General features: G+C 45.0%; 1 protein-coding gene across 1 annotated transcript in view; it reads left to right on the top strand.

The window, feature by feature from the left end:
- UBXN11 (UBX domain protein 11) overlaps positions 1-21,476 on the top strand; it is a 1,449,120-nt gene that overhangs the window by 1,072,201 nt on the left and 355,443 nt on the right. Inside the window, exon 9 of the mRNA XM_044083944.1 lies at positions 13,754-13,831. Coding sequence (XP_043939879.1) covers positions 13,754-13,831 — 78 coding nt within the window. The remainder of the gene's footprint in view (positions 1-13,753; positions 13,832-21,476) is intronic.

The following is a 21,476-nucleotide window of genomic DNA, read 5'->3' as shown; positions in this document are numbered from 1 at the left end:
TATCTGACAATGATAACAGAACCCTAGACAGATGGGGTAAAAAAAGTATACACCTCTGCTACCTTAGCTATTAGAGCTTTTAACTGCCAGTTCCATATATTAAAATATCATCAGCATACCTTGGAACTATTAAAGCAGAAAATTTCCTCCTTGCCAGACAGTTCAACTTCCAGAGAGCTAGGAGAACTATTACACTCCAGCTCTCAAGTGGCAAAGTATTCCCTCCACTGTGGATATGATGCCCTCGAAGCCTCTAGCAAGGCTGCTGTTTTGAGGTCAGTCATTAGAAGACATGCATGGCTGAAAGAGCAACGTCTGCTTGATCATATTAAATCCAAACACCTAGATGTCCCCCTAGATAAGAAATGTCTGTTTGGATGTAAGGCGGAGGAGGTGCTCAAGAAAATGGAAGATAAGGCCAACTCAGTGCAGACAGTAAAAGATTTCCTCCAGGTACAACCTCCCAGATTCAGCAAGAACTTTCCCACCAAACACTGGTCCTTTCCTTCCCAATCCAGGCCTGTGTAAAGGAAAGGGAGCAGTGACAGCCCCCCCCCAGCCAGCAAATACAAGGACAGCAGAGGCTCAGACAGTGGACCATTACAACCCCCAGGACAGGGAGTTCTAAGTCCACTCCCTAGCCTAAGGACATGCAATGACTCCCCATCCCCCCTCTGCCCCACCCGCCCCCAAAGGTTAGGAGGAAGGCTATCCCTTTTCAACGACAACTGGAAATCCATCACAAAGGATCAATGGGTCCTAAAAATCATTTTCCAAGGATACAGAGTCTCCTTCAAAGAGAGCCCAGTCTTGACAGGGTACCCAGACATACCAATAACTCAGTGGGCAGAGGACTTCAGCCGAATTCAGAAACTCTGTGCTCAAGGAGCAGTGGAACCTGTAACCCAGGAACAAGCCAGAAAAGGTTTTATTCAGGACTGTTCCTGGTACCCAGGAAAGAGGGCACTTGGCGCCCTATTCTGGATCAATCACACTAAAACTTTCCCTGCAAGTGCCAAAATTCAAAATGCTTACACTCCAAAAACTCTTACCTATGCTGACCCCAAATGCCTGGCTAGTCACCCTGGACCTAAAGGATGCCTACCTCCATATCCCTATAAGGGAGTCCTACAGAAGGTTCCTTCGCTTCAGGCCGGTTCTCTGCTCTGCCCTTTGATTTATCTACTGCTCCCAGGGTCTTCACCAAACGCCTGGCCCCTGTTATTGCCTTCTGCAGGCAGAAAAACATTAAAATTTACCCCTATCTGGACGACTGTCTCATCCAGGCATACAGCAAGGAAAACCTCCTGCAAGACCTCGGCTTTGTCCAAACACTCTTTACCACTCTGGGATTTACCAACAGCAAGAAACAATCCCATTTCCAGTCCACCAGACAGATCACCTTCTTGGGAGCTCTCCTGGACACTTCCACCCAAAGAGCCTTCCTCTCTCCAGAAAAACAAAGTTGCCTGCCCCAATATTTCTCCCATTTGGCTTACACACACTCCTCACAGCAAGGAAGTTTCTTCAACCCCTGGGGTACATAGTATCCTGCATCCTATTGGTGCCCTTGGCCAGACTACACATGAGAAAACTGCATTGGTACCTAACAAAACCTATGGTGTCATCACTAACAGTCTCTGGAGCAACAACTGGCTCTGCTTCCCTGCTTAAGAGAGGAACTCCTTTGGTGGACAGAAGTCTTCACCCTGAACAAGAGCCTACCATTTCTAATTCTTCCCCATGGCCAGACCATCACCACGGATGCCTCAGACAAAGCCTAGGGGGGCACACTTAGGAGACATGTGCACCCAAGACACTTGGGACCTCAGGGACCTAGACCTATACATCAACCTAAAGGAAATGCTGGCAGTACTCAGGGCTATCACAGCCTTCAAGAGCCACCTGAAACCAGGAGTGCTCCTCATCAAAACAGACAAGCAGGGGGGGGAATCACACTCCTACCCGCTTTGTCATATAGCCATGCTCCTCTGGCAGACTGCCTCAATGATGGGCCTTCATCTGATAGCCCATTACATCCCGAGGGAGGACAATAACCTAGCAGACCACCTCAAGCAGAAGTGGCCTGGACCCCCATGAATGGCAGCTTTTGAGGTAGACCTTCCTCTACATCACCCATCCTTGGGGGACCCCAGAGATAGATCTCTTTGCATCCATAGAAAACAGGCAGATGTTATGTGATCCTATCTCGCCTACATTCTGTACTGATGGGCTCGGAGCCGATCCTCGGCTCCGACTCGGCACGCTATGCTATAGAGCGAAGCCTCTTATTGGCTGAGCTATTCTCTGTCCCAGGATGCACCACCACTAATCCCCCAGATCTCGTTTGCCGCTTACAAGCTAGGACGTGGTCTCAAACTTGGCTGAGCTAAGTGCTATTTTCTTAAAGTTTTTCTGTCAAGAAATTCTTTATTTCTTATCCAAAAGCTGTTTTAACAGCTATCGTTGTGTTTCTGTGTGTTTTTGGTTATATTTTGTGGAAAATTTGTGTGTATTGATTAGGGAAAGGTTTCCGTTTAAGTTAGAGGGGCCTTCCCCTATTTCTTAGCGAGTTTTCTTATTTTTAGGGACGTCAAGTACCTGTTTTAGTTAGAGGGTTCTTGGCCCTCCTTTTTGGTATTGTTGTACTTGTTATCTTGGTTTTTTTCTTAAAAAAAAAAAAAAAAGGATTTATTGTTGTTAAAATCTTTGTTTTCTGTCATAGATAGTGTTTTTTTTCCACTGTTATAGTGAGTGTTTTAGAGGCATTATGTCCAAAGAACATAGACCCTCAGGATTCAAGAAGTGCACGAGGTGCAGTTATAAAATGTCTATAACTGATGATCACTCCTCATGCGTATATTGTTTAGGAGCCAAGCACCTACAGGAGTCCTGCAGCGTGTGTCACGCCTTTTCCTCTAGGGTCCTCCAAGAGAGGAAGAATAAATTAATCTTGAAAGGGCTGATTAAACCCTCCTTCGTGGAGGCCTTATCTTCCTCTTCCTCTCCAACTAAGAAAAAGAAAGCGTCGGCTCCGACCAGCCCGTCGGAACCGACTACTAAGAAATCCAGGCAGGCTTCTCCATCGGCTCCACGGACTTCGGAGCCGAGGGCGGAACGGTCTGCCTCGATGCCTCCAGTCTCGACTCCTCTGGTTTCGGAGCCGATGACTGGGGCTTCGAGAGGCGGGTCACTTTCATCGGCTCCACTGATTTTGGAGCCGATGAGGGTTGCCGGCTCAGACTCTTCCCCTTCGGCGCCAAAGCCCTCCTCGGCACCGTGGGAAATTGTTTTGGGATCTCCCTCAGCACCGATACTGGTTGAGTCTATTCGGAGCCGGTCCCCCAGTCCTTTGGAGCCGATGGAGAAGTCGGTTCGGACCCGATCGGTTTCCTCCCGATCTTCCAAGATGTCGGATTCGGACATCGACAGGGTGCTCCTAAGACTGTTTCAGTCTCCTGTATTCCAGAAATTAGTTTCGGCTCCAGCCCATTCGGCTTCGGAGCCGATGGCCAACCCCTTAGTTCTGGTTCCTCCTCCAACAGCCTCAGCACCGTTGGAGCCAGTGCTGGTGGAGCCGATGGAGGTTTTCGGGTCGGCCCCGACCCTTACTCCAACCCCGGCTCTCGAGTCGGAGTTCGGTACACGGACCTCCTCTGTCGGCCCCGGGGGGGACGCTTCGGGACCGATGTTTTCAGTTCCGAGCCTTCCTCTCAGTGCATCGGCTGTGGGGGTAGCGTCTACTGTTGTGGCCATGGGGGTTGGACCTTCCCAGGATTCTGGTGGTCCGGCCTTCAGGGCCATGAGGAGTGCGTTGGCCAAATCTTCTTTGGCTACCTCCACGGTCTCACCAGCACCTTCCCTACATACGGAGACTGGGTCTTTGGTAGTCCCCCTGTCCTTAGACAGCGGAGCCCTGGGGCCTGAGGTCACCCCCACTGGGGGTTCCGCCCCCTCCTGGAGGTACCTCTGAAGCTTCTTCAGAGGAACCCCCAAGGAAAAGATCATGCAAGAGGAAGCACGTCGACTCCCCCGATGAGTCTCTCACGTCAGACACTGATCTTGATGATGCGGAGGGGTCCCCTAAGTCATTCTCTGATGATGTCTCCTTTGCAGACATCTTGGAAGCCCTCAAACAACGAGGCGGCTGGCATTCCAAACCCCCTTCTGCTGACGAGTCAGTGTTCCTTAAGGCCTTCGGGGCTCAGCCCTCTGCCTCCTGGGTGTCTCCGCCCTTCGACGAGCTCCTAGATTTGATCTGTCGAAGGGCGTGGGAACATCCAAACTCTGTGGAACCGGTGCCTGCTCGCCCAAATAAGTTCCTATCAGCACCCCCAGAGAAGGAGTTTTTGACCAAAGGTGTGGCTGTAGATGCCTTGGTGGTGGCATCTGCTACCCAACAAGATGTAGCAGAGGCTTCGACGTCCGTCCATCCTCCTAATAAGGAGTCTAGGAGCATGGATCGGTACGGGAAGCGCACCCTCAGTTCAGCGGCCTTTACCTTAAGGTCCCTGAACTATTTAACGCACTTCACCAGGTTTCAGAGGGATCTGATCAAGGAGCTTTCAGATACCCTCTTAGGTAACCTACCTGAGCAGCTGGCCCAGACGGTTGGCTCTCAGTTGGCTACGCTGTCATCGATATCAAACTCGTCCATGAGGCTCATTTCATATGCGGCCGAGGGGGCGAGTAGAGTGGCGGGTATGGGTATTGCTCTACGGAGGCAAGCCTGGCTCCGCCTATGTCATTTTGTGGAAGCCTTTAAGTCTTCCTTTGCCGACGCTCCCTTTGATGGGTCCTCTTTGTTTGGACCCAAGGTAAAGGACACATTGACCTGCTGCGAGCAAGAAGGTAAGACTTTGACTGCCATAGGGGCACGATTTTCCACTCCCTTTCAGCCTTATCCCAAGGCTAAAAGAGGAGGGAAAATGTGGTTCTGTAGATCCCAGAAGTCTTATCCCTCGCAGCAGGACGATCCCCCTTCTAGAGGCAGAGGAGGGGGAAATTTTTCTGGAAGACGCCGTCCCAGAGGCGGCAGAGGCCCCCACAACACTGGAGACTGCGAGTCCTTTCGTGGCTCTTCAGCCTTCCACAATCCCTGAAGGATTGCCCGACTGTGCAGCTCCGGAGCCAGTCGGGGGTCATTTTTCGAGGCACCTAAAAGCCTGGGAAGGTATCACTCAGGACCGATGGGTGCTTCGAATTATCGCCGGAGGTTACGCCATCCCTTTTTCTCACTCCCCACCTCCGTCCAAGAAAATCCCGGACCCGCCACCCAGTCAAGCGGGAAATTGCAGCCTTAGAAGTCTCAAAGCTGCTTCAAAAAGGAGTCATCCAACCGGTCCCTGCAGACCAGATCGGATTAGGGACTTACTCAAGATTCTTTTTGGTGCCAAAAAAGACCGGGGACTTGAGGCCCATTTTGGATCTCAGCATTCTAAATTATTCAGTCAAAAAGTCCAAGTTCCGAATGGTCACCTTACAATCCATTCTCCCACTGCTGGAGAAAGGTGTTTGGATGTGCTCCATAGATCTCAAGGACGCCTATTACCACATCCTGGTAGATCAGGCGTCCAGGAGACATTTGCGCTTCAGCCTAAGAGACAGTCATTTTCAGTTCTGCGCGCTGCCCTTTGGTCTCACCACAGCCCCCAGGGTGTTCACCAAATGTTTGGCGATCGTGACTGCCCACCTGAGGAGTCTAGGATTCCAGGTGTTTCCGTATCTGGATGACTGGCTCCTAACTGCCACCTCCAGGCGTCTACTATTGCAGAACCTACAAGCCACAATATCACTAGGCACTTCCCTTGGAATCACCTTCAATTGGCCAAAGTCTGTGTTGCTGCCATCTCAGCGCATAAGATTCATCGGGGTAGAGATAGACTCAAACCGAATGCGGGTCTATCTTCCTACAGAAAGGATACAAACTATACAGGCTCAAGTCCGAGCCTTGCTTCTCAGATCCAAAGCTCCAGCCAGGATGGTCCTGCAGCTATTGGGATCTATGTCGGCCACTGTTCTTCTAGTCCCCCTAGCAAGGTTGCATATGAGAATTCTCCAGTGGCTTCTTTCGACACAGTGGTCCTTTCAGGATCTCCCTCTCAGTCACCTCATACGGATCACGGAAACCTGCAAACGGGACCTGCGCTGGTGGCTGGTGCCCTCCAATCTGGATCAGGGTCGACCCTTTGTTCCACCTCCTCCTATGGCCACTTTGACTACGGACGCCTCCCAGATGGGGTGGGGGGGCATTCCCTGGGCAGGTCAGTCCAAGGCAAATGGCATTCAGAAGAGAGTCTTCTTCATATCAACATTTTGGAAATGAGGGCGGTGCTTCTATCTCTACAAGCCCTCCACGATTACCTCCCTCAGGGCGTAATTGCCGTTCACTCCGACAACATGTCAGTGGTCTGGTATCTGAACAAGCAGGGAGGGACCAGATCCTACCCTCTTTGCAGAGAGGCCATGAGAGTCTGGGAATGGGCAGTGGCGACCAGACGTTTTCTGATAGCAACTCATATCCCTGGCAAATCCAACGTGATAGCCGACAGACTGAGCAGAACTATCCTCTCTCCTCACGAGTGGTCTCTGAACAATGCAGTGACAACTCAGATCTTCAGCAGATGGGGAACTCCTTGTTGCGACCTCTTCGCAACCCCGCTGAACGCGAAGTGCAGAAAGTTCTTCTCCCTCACTCCAGCTCTGGGGGAGAGTCCTATGGACGCATTAGTCCATCCTTGGCCCACCGGCTTGCTATACGCCTTCCCCCCAGTTCCCCTCCTTCCCAGAGTGATCCAAAAGGCGTCTCACTTGGGGAGCAAAATGATCTTAGTTGCCCCTTACTGGAATCGTCAGGTATGGTTCCCCTATCTTTGGAAATATGCACTGGACGGTCCATGGTTCCTGGATCAGATCCCAGACCTATTAATTCATCAGTCGGGACAACTCCACCAGTCCCTTCACACTTTGAAGTTAACAGCTTGGCTCCTCCTCTTCCGACTATAGTCAGGAATCATACCTTAGACCCGGAAGTCATACATATCTTATCTTCGGCCCACAAGTCTGCCACTAAGAAATTGTATACTAGCAAATGGAAGAGATTTGCTATTTGGGCTCAACTCCGGGTTTGGATCCCATCACTATTCCTGTATCGGAAGTCCTGAAATTTCTAACTTCCCTATTCAATCAAGGTTCTTCAGTCTCTACCATCAAGGTCCAATTGGCAGCTATTTCCAATTTTCATGAATCTATAAACCCACCTTTAATGAGCAACAGATTGTGTAAAACCTTCATGAAAGGTGCTGCGCTTTTACGACCTCCGATTTCTCATCCTGCTCCTCCGTGGGATCTCGATGTGGTATTACGTGCCTTAACTTCCTCCCCCTTCGAACCGGCAGCAACATGTGATTTGAAATTTCTATCTTGGAAAACTGCCTTTCTGGTCGCGATTACTTCTGCCAGAAGGGTTTCAGAGCTTCAAGCTCTATCTGTAAAACCACCTTACCTGGTTTTTCACAAAGATAGAGTATCCCTCAGGCCTAATCCATCCTTTGTCCCTAAAGTTTGTTCCAGTTTTTGCCTGCAACAGTCACTAGAACTTCCAGTTTTCTTTCCAAAGTACTCAAACAAAGCAGAATACATATTCCACACATTGGATGTTCACAGGCAATTGCGTTTTTATTTAGACAGGACCAAACAAACAAGGAAAACAGATCAATTGTTTGTGTCCTTTTCGGATAATAAATTGGGCAAAGCCATCACGAAGGTCACTATTGCCAAATGGATCAGGGACTGTATTAGTCAAGCTTATTCCTCTTCTAATAAAGAGCTTATGACCTCTGTCAAAGCTCACTCTACAAGAGCTATGGCTACTTCAATAGCATTCCATTCTAAGCTTGCCATTAGTGACATTTGTGCTGCGGCTACGTGGTCTTCCCCGCACACTTTCATTTCCCACTACAAATTGGATGTGGCATCTCGGGGGCGAGCTTCATTTGGTTCCACAGTGCTCAGGAGTGTTTTCCAGTGAGCCACCCAGGATTTAGGTGCTAGGGACACTGTCCCATCAGTACAGAATGTAGGCGAGATAGGATCACATAACATCTTTTAGTTATGTACTCACCATAACTTTAGATGTTTGGGATCCATCTCGCCTACATTCCCAATAACCCACCCTCCTTCCCCCTGCCTTGGAGATCAGAAGAGATCGGACGGTCCGAATTCTATTGTTTCATCTTGAAACATCTGGCAATGTTATATAAACAAGTTATGTGTGTGTGCATGAATGTGGACAAACAAGATCTGGGGGATTAGTGGTGGTGCATCCTGGGACAGAGAATAGCTCAGCCAATAAGAGGCTTCGCTCTATAGCATAGCGTGCCGAGTCGGAGCCATAAAACATATAAAACTGAATAATGATATATACATCGCATTAGTTTCAAATCAATCACAGACACCTAACAATAAAATCATTTAAACAACCTCCTTCCCTTCAAGAAAGGTTTTAAAGGGACAGGGCCATTCAAACCTGGAAATGTGTCACTATTTAACCTAATGAACCAGTTTGTCTCCCTTTGTTCAAGGGTATTATTTAAGTCATCTAGTCTCCCATTGCTGACAAGCTGTTCCAGTACTTTAAATTTAAAATTATGTGAGTCACTAGTATTCATAACGTGTGTTGCTAGAGCATTGGTAGCATCTCTTTTCCTGATGGCTAATAGATGTTCCTTAACCCTTTCTTTAAGCTGTCTTTTTGTTTTACCCACATAAAAACACGTGAACGACTGGCAAGTAGCCAAATAAACAGCAAAAGTACTCTCTTACAGTCTACCATACAATGTATAAAGTGTTTTTTATGGGTCACCGGTTGCTCAAAAACATGACATGTATCTATAAATGTACAAAAATTACATTGACCACACCCAGAAGTGAGACCTTCTCTAGATCCTGGAGGGGGTCTATTCACATCATGACATAATAAACGTTTCAAATTACTTTTGTTCTTAAAAACAAATCTGGGAGTTGAACCCACCACCTGCCCTATCTTATCATCTAGCAATAATACCGGCCAATGCTTTTTAATAATTTCACAAAAATAACCATGATCACTATTATAATGCATGAAAAAATTGATGGAATTGACCTCTCTGTCGCTATGTCTAACAAACCGTCTTCTTTCTCCATTCAATAAAGGTAGGGTTGTGGTACGTCACAATTGCATGACCTCCTTTGTCATATTATTAGCCTCTTTACCAGAGTAGCCCCTCTCCTTAAACTCATCAGATAACTTCAATATATCACTTTCAAACACACTCTGTACACTATCTAGTCTAGATGTATGCATACCTTGTCCTTTCATGATATTTTAAAGATTCTAATTGAATGCATACTATCTCTACTTAAAATATTATTAACACAACATTCTTTTCTATAAAGCTTAGTGGCTATAGAGCCATCATTGTTTCTGTAAAATGTTCGATTCTCCTGTGATTGCAACTTCGGTAGTGGAGAACACTAGTTCTGTGGATTCACCAGTTGTCGAAGTTTCAACGAAACAAAGTGATGAAAGGGTCATATCAGTAAGACTTAAAGCCAACACTACACATGTTATCCCATTCGTGTCACTTGACCAGCAGTTCTATTTAGAATTAATGTATGACATTTTGCTCGACATGAGTGTTTATTCTGCTATTGACTTAGACGTTGTTCATGGTGTTATTAATAAGATTGAAGCCATTCTTAAAAGCTATTTAGCTGCAAGTTTAATAACTCTGGATTTATATAATTATTTCAGGATTTCCCATCCGCTTATACCCACGTTAAATGGACTACCTAAGATACACAAATCTAAGGTTAGGCCTCCAATGAGACCTATTGTCTCCGGAGGCGGATGGGCTACTGAGTCCATGTCCATTTTTGTTGAGAAAGAGCTTAGGGTGTTAGTGGCTAAGTCTGATTCTATCCTGAAAGATACCAGTGGTTTCTTAACAGATTTATCTGAGTTCCTAAGGTTTTATGACAATGGGGAGAGGTTATGTTTTTTAACGCTGGCTGTTCAATCTTTGTTCACCAAGATTCCTAATGATGAAGGTTTGAGGATGTTAAATATTGTTTTGAAAAATATGTTGCTCTGCTCATTGTTAAGTGTTATTTTAGACCACAATGTATTTTGTTTTGATGGAAAATATTTCTGGCAAAAACAGGGAGTTGCCATCTTGTGATGAGTAGTTGGGAAAATATGTGTGTGTTGAATGATAATCCATTTAGGAAACATATTGTTTTCTTTAAGAAATTTATTGATGATCTTTTTATTTTGTGGCAGGGTTCGCTTGATTTGATTCCAGACTTTGTTAATTATTTACACACTACAATGGCATTCCGGAAATTTACTTATAAATTCTCTATGGATGCTATTGATTTTTTGGATGTTTGTATATACAGAAACAATGATGGCTCTATAGCCACTAAGCTTTATAGAAAATAATGTTGTGTTAATAATATTTTAAGTAGAGATAGTATGCATTCAAGTAGAATATTTAGAAATATCATGAAAGAACAAGGGATGCGTACATCTAGACTATATAGTGTACAGAGTGTGTTTGAAAATGATATATTGAAGTTATCTGATGAGTTTAAGGAGAGGGGCTACTCCGGTAAGGAGGTTAATATTATGACAAAGGAGGTCATGTGAAAAGAGACGCTAACAATGTGCTTGCAACACACATTATGAATACTAGTGATTCACATCATTTTAAATTTAAAGTACTGGAACAGCTTGTCAGCAATGGGAGACTAGGTGACTTAAATAATACCCTTGAACAAAGGGAGACAAACTGGATCATTAGGTTAAATAGTGATACATTTCCAGGTTTGAATGGCCCTGTCCCTTTAAAACCTTTCTTGAAGGGAAGGAGGTTGTTTAAATGATTTTATTGTTAGGTGTCTGTGATAGGTTGATTTGAAATTAATGCGATGTATATATTATGATTCATTTTTATATGTTTTATGGTCTGAAGAAGTGTCTGTTGAGGCGTGAAAGTGCTAACCTAATAAATACATCTTGGTTTTATATGATTTGAGTCATGGAGGTGAAGTGGATTTTCTTTTTGTTCCTGATTGGCACCTCTTACTTCTCAGCCTATCGAAGGAACTTCCCACGAGCCCGCCTCTCAAAGAAGGACTTCTAACCAAAGAAAAGGGTCAGTACTGCATCCCAATCTGCAAACTCTCAAGCTATCTGCATGGCTTAAACCCACTGTTGAGCAAGCAGGTTCTGGATATAATTAAGGAGGCCAGAAGGCCCAGCACCAGGAAATCATACTCGGTTAAATGGAAAAGATTCAATGCCTGGTGCCAAACTAAGGGTACAAGCAGCTCCCTTGCATCCCTCTCTGATTCTAGACTACTTGGTGGAGCTACTGTAAAAAGGATTATCTTTCTCTTCCATCAAAATTCATGCCTCAGTTATCTCTGCCCATTCCCATGCAGAGCAACCTTTTTTCTCCCACCCCCTGCTAAAACAATTCTTTAGAGTTGTATCTTACATCAGACCACCTAGGTGGCCACCCACTCCTGCCTGGGACCTGAACTATGTCTTGGAAAAATTAACCTTACCTCCCTTTGAACCTGCAGCCTCAGCAGAACTAAAACACCTCTCTTGGAAGACCACCTTCCTGCTGGCCATAACCTCAGCTAGGAGGGTTTCCGAGCTGTAGGCGCTCATGGTCATTGAACCCTTCATTATCTTCCATGCAGACAAGGTGTCTCTTAGAACTAACCCCTCTTTTATGCCTAAGGTGGTGTCTGACGTAACACTGAATCAGGCTATACATCTTCCCACCTTCTTTCCTAACCCTCAGAACAGAGGGGAAAGAATCCTTCAGTCACTGAATGTGCACAGACAACTTAGATACTATCTAGATAGAAACAAGTCTCTCAGAAAGACTGACCAGCTCCTGGTCAGCTTCACCCCAGTGGCAGAGGGAAAACCTATTTCCAAGCAGACCATTTCTAAATGGCTATCCAACTGTATCCAATTCTGCTACCACTTCCATGGAAGAATTCCTCCCAAGCAGGGTCTATATTATATCCTCGAAAGCTTAAAAAAGCGAACACTGATTGATCGAACTTATTTTCGCGAAACTGCAAAATATCAAAGCAGCAGAGACTCAATTTTTTTCCTAGGGAAAGAATTCGGTTGTCTGTTTCTGTTGCTTCGGTATTTTCAGTGTTATGGTGGAAAGTTACCGGTCGGATTCAGGTAAGTGTGCGATTGTGTGGATGTGAGTGTTAGGGTGATTTAGGTGAGTTAGGGTTAGGGCTCGGGTTAGGTGTGTGCGATTGAGTGGACATGAGGGTTAGGGCGAATTTAAGTGAGTTAGGGTTAGGGAGCGGGTGAGGTGAGTGTGCGATAGTGACGGACCTTAGGGTTAGGGTTTGGGTTAAGGTAAGTGGGTAGTTAGTGGTGTGTGCATAGTTTAGTGTAGGGTTAGGTATCAGATTTTAGGTGTATGTGTGTGGATTTCTGTTTGTTTGGTGTGCTTGTGTTGTGTGTATGTGTTTTGGATCAGCAATTTTTATCCCTGGGAAAAAAATCGCTGATCTGACAGTTCGAGATTGTAAGATTTCGCTTAAATTAGGTCGCACAATCAGTGTTCACTTTTTTAAGCATTCGATGATATAATATAGACCCTCCCAAGCCTATCCGAAGCCATTCCACTAGGGCAATATCTACTTCCACTGCTTTCCTCAGTGGGGGGGGGGGGTCCCTACTAAGGACATCCTAAAAAATGCCACTTGGACTTCCATTCACACCTTCACCAAAGACTACCAATTCCCTCTTTTCTCCAAAACCAGGGCAGGCTTTGCCTCTGCAGTCCTGCAGGGCATGCTAGGTCCTACTTAGAGCAGTACAAGCCTGTTCTTCTATTCCTTCCCTTCTACCATCCACCCTACCTTCAGCTTTGGGAATTTTCCCACAAGTGATCACTGCAACAGTGAAACATGAAGAACATAGTATAGTTATGTACACTTACCATACATGTACATGTTCGAGTGTATTCACTGTTGCAGTCCTGTTTTCCCTCCCCCCTTCCCCCTGTATTTCTCTCTCAGTTTCTCTCACATATATATGCCTATGGGTATATGGGCATCCCCCAGGCTGACCTTCCTCAAGCCTTCTGGGCAGGGCTCCTATAGGTTTGGGGTAAGAAAAACTGATGTAATGGCGTCGGCTGCCCTGCTTTATACCACTGACAACCTGACGTCAGTCTCTGGCGACCTGCAGCCAACACGGGAGGGACAGTCTTTACTCTGGTATTCAGGCTGGCCAAGGGGTACCCAGCAGGAATAACCCACAAGTGATGACTGCAACAGTGAATACACTCAAACATCTACATTTATGGTAAGTGTACACAACTGTACTTTATGGTAAGTACATCACTTTCATTTGGCATGCATGAAGGATCATTTGTAAATATCTATGGTATTTATTTCTGTATCATGGCTGTGTTAAGAATGTAAAAAAATAGTATCATAGCCTGCATACTGAGGTGCTTCTACTATCTGCAGAATTTTCAACTGTTGACTGAAGCTTTGCATTCTAGTTCATTAACTGTTGCATTACCAAAATGGATTGCCAAAATGTTGCTTCTGCCACCTACAATACTTTTTCATCATGGAACTAACATAAACATTTTAGAACTTAGTATGACTGTGTAATCATTATTTCTTTTCTGCTGTAATCTGCTTTCAGCAATTCATTCGTGATATTATGGATGGATACTTCCCATCTGAACTCCAGAAGATGTACCCTGAGGGAATCCCATTCCAAGTAAGTTTGTCTCAATGCTAGGTAGGTAATAAAATGCAGGCTTCTGTATTTATAACATTATTTGGTATAATAGCTTGTAGATCATAAACATCAAAAAATTAGATGATTAGGAAATTACCTAAAAGCCCAGTACAGGTTGAGTTGAAAATGGTGCTTTCAAGCCTAACAGCATTCTAAATGTCATTGTGGTCCATGGTACAAATGACAATCACAGACTGTAGTTTAATCTAAAACAGGAGCAAAAACATGATAATTTTAATTTCAATTCTTAATGTACGACTTACACATGGAAAAATTTACTATATAATTAGATCTGATGTTGTCAATTTGCATTCATTCCTCAACTAATGAGGATCTCTTTGCTGCTTTAGGATTTAGACATGGTCACCTCCAGCTCTTGAGTCTTCAGTGAGAGATAAGTTCATTTTTCATATTTCTTTTTCTAAATTCTACAAAAAATTATTTCTTTAATCTTTAATTGTCATTTTTCATCAAGTTGTTTCTGAAGATGTTCTTCGTCTCACATTGCTGCAGTCATAACCTGTGGGTAGTCCGCTGTCCTCGATCGGCCCGAATACCAAAGAGCTGGGCTGGCGTCGGTCATTGTCGCCTAGAGCTGACATCAGTATGTAGTAGTACTTAAGCGCATGACCGACGCCATATCCTCAGTCTTTCTTGCCGCGTGGTCCGAAGCAGAAGCAGCGTTTGCAAGTGCCGTTCGGCGTTCTGAAATTTTCATTTATCGAGTTTCAGACCGAAGACCAAGTTGGGCTAAGTATCTCGTTGGGGGAAATCTTTGTCTTTTCTTGCCTCAGTTTTTCCGGATGTCAGAAAAAGTTAATAATTGCATTTCTTGTGGGAAACAGATACCTCATAGGGATTATCATTCTTTCTGTATTCCTTGCTTGGGGCCTGAGCACGACGTGGTCGGGTGTCGCTTTTTTGCTAGATTTAATAAGCGCACCATTAAACGGAGATTAGACTGCGCCAGGCTTGTTTTTGGTAAAAGGTGTAACTATAACATGCCGTCGGATCCTCCGACGCCCGCTACCGCTAAAAAGCGTAAAGATAGATCTTTGAAGTCTAAACCGGATGAGTCGTCCGTTGCGGACGCCGGTTCTACGGAGCCTCCGGTTGAATCTGTGGATCCTGCCGAAGGTTCGGCTGAATCCCAGGGGGATCCTTTACTTTTGCAGGAGTTGGCCTCTCAGGAGTTAGGCCCGGCTGAAGGTGCTTCTCAGGTGTTGGTAGTTCCATCTTTACAGAAGGTTATTAGGCCTTCTACTTCAGTGGCTAAAGGCCATGCTAAGGCCAAACCTTGTCTTGTTGGCCCTGGTCATAGTTCTAGCTCTCCAGCCCCTGTTCCTAAAAAACATATGTTGAAAATGGTGGAGGACTTGATTACTTTGATCAGGGGTTCTATGCCCCCCCCTGAGAAGAGGCCTAGGGTGGAGGCAGATTTAGAGGGAATGGATCATTCCTCAGACTACTCTGATTCCTCAGCTGAAGAAATTCAGGAATTCCCTTCTTACTCAGATTCGGATGCAGTGGATTCCTGTCCTTCTGCTTCTCCTCCAGATGATTTTTCTTTTTCTGAGACTTTACATTCCATGAGGGAACATTTCAAGTGGGAAGGTCAGGATTTTTCAGATTCTCAGAAAAGGCTTAGGGAATTTTTGTTTCTGCCACAACATAGGCCCTTGGCTATTCCTCCTGTCTTAGATGTTGTTCAGGATGTTTTTTCTGAATCTTCCCTTAATCCTGATTCTTTGCCTCCTGCCCCTGTTAAGCCAGACAGATATTATAGAGTTCCAGAAGCACATAAGTATTTGTACAAGAGTCCTAGAGCTGATCCGGAAACTATTATTCAAGGTCCAAAGGGTATTAGGGCTTCTGTGGCTAAGAATCCAGTTCCTTTGGATAAAGATTCTAGAGCTTTAGATAGGTGGGGGAAAAAAGTGTACACCTCCTCTACGTTAGCTATGAGGGCTTTGAATTGCCAATTTCATATGCTGAAGTATCAGAACTTTTTGTTAGGTCAATTGAAATCTAAGGTGGATGCTTTATCTGAGGGGTATAGAGTGTAAGGAGCTCCAGGAGTTGGTTCATGCATCAGATCAAGTTGGCAAGCATTCTTTGCAGTGTGGTTTCGATACTCTTCAGGCTACATCCAGGGTGGCTGCTACAGGTTCAGTTATTCGTAGACATGCCTGGCTTAAGGATCAAAATTTGTCAGAGCATGTTAAGGCTCGGATTTTGGATGCTCCTCTTCAATCTGAAGTACTTTTTGGTCCTCCTGTGGAATCAGTTTTGAAAAAGATGGAAGATAAGGCTAAGTCTATGCAGACGGTCAAAGATTTTATGCAGGTGCAGCCCCCTAAGTTTAGTAGGAATTGGCCTGCTAGAGGATGGTCTTATCCTTCTTCGGATTATCAGTCTAAGGGCAGGTCTAGACGTGGTAGAGGCAGAGCTCACGCTCTGGGTTCTTTCAGACCTAGGACTTGGAGTTCTCCTGCACAGTCTTCTGGTGAGGGCAGGGGTCAGCCCTTTCGTAAACAGACCCAATGACCTGTATCTTCCGCTGCCAGACCCTTCTTTATTGGCAGGTCCTCTAGGAGGAAAGTTGGGACTTTTCAAACAAAAGTGGCATTTGGTCACCCAGGACAAATGGGTGTTGGATATAATAAATCACGGGTACAAGTTTTATTTTCACACTTTTCCTCCTTTCAAAGGCATGCCGGATGTGCCTCCTCAGCAAAGGATGGAGGCTCAGGAGCAAATTTCTTTACTTTTGCAGATGGGGGCAATTCAGGTGGTCCCTCCATCAGAAGTAGGCCTAGGTTTTTATTCCCGTCTATTCCTAGTGCCAAAGAAAGGAAACACTTGGAGGCCAATTCTGGATTTGTCCATTCTCAATACCTACCTAGACATTACAAAGTTCAAGATGTTAACATTACAACAACTTCTGCCTATGCTAGGCAAAGATCATTGGATGGTAACCCTGGATCTCAAAGAGGCCTATCTTCACATCCCTATCAGACCCAGCTGCAGGAGATTCCTGAGATTTCGGGCTGGTACTTCTCATTATCAGTTCTCTGCATTGCCCTTTGGTTTATCTACTGCGCCCAGAGTATTCACAAAAGTTCTGGCTCCTGTAATTGCTTTCCTCAGACAGAGAGGAATACAAATTTATCCTTATCTGGACGATTGCCTGATTCTTGCTCAAAACAAAGACAAGTTACTACAACATCTCCAGTATGTAATGGCAGTTTTAAGGTGCCTAGGGTATTCTGTGAACGAAATAAAGTCCAGTCTAGTGCCCTCTCAGGACATGTGCTTTCTGGGTGTGAGACTGAATACAGCTTCTCAGATGGCATTTCTGACCCCGGACAAACAAAGAACTCTTCATCTATACTTCCAGCAGTTATCAGTAATGTCCAGGCTGACTGCAAGGACAGTCCTTCAAGCCTTGGGGTTCATGGCATCTTGCATTCTAGTACTTCCCAATGCCAAACTGCATATGAGGAAGCTACAATGGTATCTCAAAAGTGTGTGGACTCAACACTGCCACGGTTTGGACACTGTCATTCGGATCATACCTTGCATCCAGAAGGAATTCTTGTGGTGGGCTCAGGAATGTCACCTAAACAAGGGACTCTCTGTGACCAGACCAGAGGCCTGTCAGATCCTAACGACGGATGCCTCGGACTTGGCTTGGGGAGCACACTTCAATGGGAAATGGATACAAGACACGTGGCCTCCCAAACTACTACATTTGCATATCAACATGAAGGAGATGTTAGCAGTCTAATTTGCCTTGATGGCCTTCAAGGACCTACTTCAGCCGGGACAGGTGTTAATTCAAACAGACAACACAACAGTCATGTGGTACATCAACAAGCAGGGGGGAACCCATTCCTACCCTCTTTGCAGACAAGCAATGATTTTGTGGGAGACTGCTCTGAGTTTGCACATCAATCTTCAAGCACGGTTTCTGCCAGGAGCACAGAACTCCCTAGCAGATGTATTGAGCAGGCAAATTGTGGATCCCCACGAGTGGAAACTGGACCCTCAGGTATTCAAACAGTTGACCGTGGCTTGGGGAGCTCCAGACATAGATGTGTTCGCTTCTCCACTGAATTTCCAACTGCCAAAATTTTGCACAAAGATGTTCCACCCAAATGCTTGGAAAGTGGATGCTCTATCTTTCAGTTGGAACAACCTTCACGTTTATGCTTTTCCCCCTCTGCCTCTTCTTCCCAAGGTACTCTTGAAAGTCAGGTGGGACAAGCTTTGCATGATTCTAATAGCACCAGATTGGCCACGTCAGCATTGGTATCCTCTGCTGATGAGTTTAATTCAGGATCCTCCTTGGCCTTTGCCACAGGTTCCTCATTTGTTATCCCAGTCAAACAATCATTTTCTCAATGTTCGGGTGCAGTCCCTGCATCTAACAGCCTGGCGTATTCTGTAATGGAGCCGGTGGGGTCTCAGCTTCCTCAACAGGTTTTAGATGTCATTTTGGAAGCCAGGTGGCCTAGTACTAGAAAAGTTTATGCTGATAAATGGAAGAGATTTTTTCTTTGGAGCACAGCAAAGGGCTTTGATGTTTCAGTGCCTAATTTGAGTTTTGCACTACAGTATCTTACTGAATTACTGGACAAGGGTTTGTCATTCTCTTCTGTGAAGGTTCATGCTGCAGCCATTTCTGCTCACTATGATTGTGACCCTCCTTTATTTTCTCACCCTTTGTTCAAACAATTTCTTAGAGGGGCAAAGAATATAAGACCCCCACGTAGAGCTCCTACTCCTTCCTGGGATCTCAATTTTGTGCTGGAGAAGCTTACTTTACCTCCTTTTGAACCTGCAGCTACGTCTGAATTGAAGTTTTTGTCTTGGAAGACTGCTTTTTTGTTGGCCATTACTTCTGCTAGGAGGGTATCTGAATTGCAGGCACTCATGGCAGTTGAACCCTTTCTGATATTCCATAAGGATAGAGTTTCTTTGCGAACTAACCCTACTTTTATGCCTAAAGTGATTTCTAATGTGGCCTTGAACCAGTCTATTCATTTACCTACTTTTTATGCTGATCCCCAAAATAAGGGGGAAAAAGTCTTGCATTCTTTGGATATCCACAGGCAGCTACGTTATTATTTGAGCAGAACTAAAGAGTTCAGACAGACTCAACAGTTATTTGTTTCTTTTGCTTTGGGTTCACAAGGGAAAGCTGTTTCAAAGCAGACTATTTCTAAGTGGATTGGTCAATGTATTGCTTTTGTTATTCTCATCATGGGAAGAATGTTCCTGCTGGGATCAGACCTCATTCTACTAGGGCTACTGCCACATCTACTGCTTTTTGAGGCGGTAGCTACTAAGGATATTTTGGAGGCAGCTACTTGGAGTTCAGTACACACTTTTACTAAGCATTACCATCTCCCTCTTTATTCCAAGTCCAGGGCTGGGTTTGCCACTGCAGTTTTACAGGGCATGTTAGCAGCTCCTAATGCTATTTAGTTTGCCAGCCTCCCTTTTCCTTTGCTTTGGGATTCTACCCACAGGTTATGACTGCAGCAATGTGAGACGAAGAACATAGTACAGTTTTGTACCTACCATAAATGTAGATGTTCGAGGATCTACATTGCTGCAGTCCAATTATCCCTCCCTCCTCCCCCTCAATAGTTTGTGGTTGCTGTGTTTTTTTGGGATAATCTTTATTTCCACACTGGTAGTTGTTGGGCGTTTACTATTTTGGCTCTGGCCTTCTTTCATTCTTAGGCCTTCTGACATCTGGGGCAAGAAAGACTGAGGATATGGCGTCGGTCATGCGCTTAAGTACTACTACGTACTGACGTCAGCTCTAGGCGACAATGACCGACGCCAGCCCAGCTCTTTGGTATTCGGGCCGATCGAGGACAGCGGACTACCCACAGGTTATGACTGCAGCAATGTAGATCCTCGAACATCTACATTTATGGTAGGTACAAAACTGTACTTTTTCTTCCTTCACTTTCAATGTAAACCTTTCTATCATCATTGGTAGGCCTAATTCCTTCCCTTTACCCTTCTTTTCACATAGCATAATCTTTGTAATTATAATTTTTAGTATTTTCTCTTTATCTACAAGTTTTTCTTGTAGTTCTTAAATACAATTGCTGGTATGTTTCCTTTTCCTTGCCTTTCTGTCTATTAAAAAAAAGGTTTACTGTAACTCCCCTCTCTCTCTCTCTCTCTCTCTCTCTCTCTCTTAACTAGGAAGATGTCTGAGAAAGGTCCAGCAGGTTTACAAAATGTGACAAATGTGGGCATAAGTTGCCTTTGTCTGATGACCACAGTCTCTGTGTGTACTGTTTTGGACTGGAACAGGTAAAACAGGACTGCAGTATTTGTCTTGGGTTCAGCCCCTGAGCTTTAGCAGACAGGAAAAATAAGCTGATTTTAAAGGGATTACTATGATGTTGTTTTTCTGAAGCCATTACTGGTGTTCATTTCCCCAAAGCATTAATCTAAAGATCCATCAAAAATGTCTAGATCCTTGGATTCTCCAGCCTCTACTTCTTCTGAACCAAGAAGAAAGAAAGAAAAACTGGACCCAAAGCCACATTCAATTTGACCATCATCAGATACGACCACACATATTTCAGGTCCTACATCTTTGGATCTGACAAAACATATTTTATATCCTACTTCTTCAGATCTGAAGCCCTTACCAAGGAGTACATATTCACTGAGTTTGGATCCAGTTCCTTCCAGGGTGCCCTGTCCCTTTTTAGAGTGGCACTCAAAATCACCATTCCTGGTATCCTCTCGTTCTTCCAGTAGTCTCATGAAAGCTGATGTGGACAGGATGATGAGGAAATTCTTAACAGACCAAATTCACAAGGGAGTTCTCACGGTTCCTACCCCTTCGGATAAGGAAGTCCATCTGTCTACCACTCCACCGATAGCAACTCCTTCACTAATTCAGTCTGTGTTTTTTAGAGCCCTCGGATCCAAGCATTCCGAGTCTGTCTTGTTCAGATCCAACAAGAACACATTCTTCAGATCTGACTATTATTCTGAGTGCACTGACTCCAATATCTTCAAAGCCAGATGACTCAAAAGAGCCAAAGCTTCCCTGTCAGAACCTAGAGTATGGGGTCGACTTTGAGGGTTTTGGAGTCATCTGTTCCTCTCAGAGCTCCAGCACTGAACAGCTCAGGTCCATCTTCCACCTTGAGTGGATTGCTCTTGGGGCGGGGGGAGGTGACAAGCCAGAAACTCGTTTTCTATACTCTATTGGCTTCCTTCTCCCATGAGTGGTCTGCCTTTGAGGTAGTGAAGAGAGTGTTTTCTGCTCCAGCAGGTCAGACAGGGTCTTCCCCCTCAGATCCACCCTCTACTTTTCAGATGACTTTGCACAGTCATCCTCAACATTCGGCTGTACAGGGACAGCCAATCCAAAGCTTCCAGTCTACCCAGCAGGGTATTTTTGATCTCTTCTGATACTTCTTCGGACCACCCCACTGAGGACTACCTAGGAAGAGAAAGTGCAAAAGGAGGCACTTTGACTATTCTCAGGAGTTAGTCACTAAGAATACCGATATTGATGAGGGGGAGAGCTCCCCAAAATCACTACCCGATGATGTCTCATTTAGAGACATTATTA

Source organism: Protopterus annectens, chromosome 1.part1 (assembly GCF_019279795.1).
Source record: "Protopterus annectens isolate FY-2018-M chromosome 1.part1, PAN1.0, whole genome shotgun sequence".
Classification (NCBI taxonomy): Eukaryota; Metazoa; Chordata; order Ceratodontiformes; family Protopteridae; genus Protopterus; species Protopterus annectens.
Note: the sequence above shows the minus strand (reverse complement) of the source record. Positions and strands in the feature narration are given on the sequence as shown.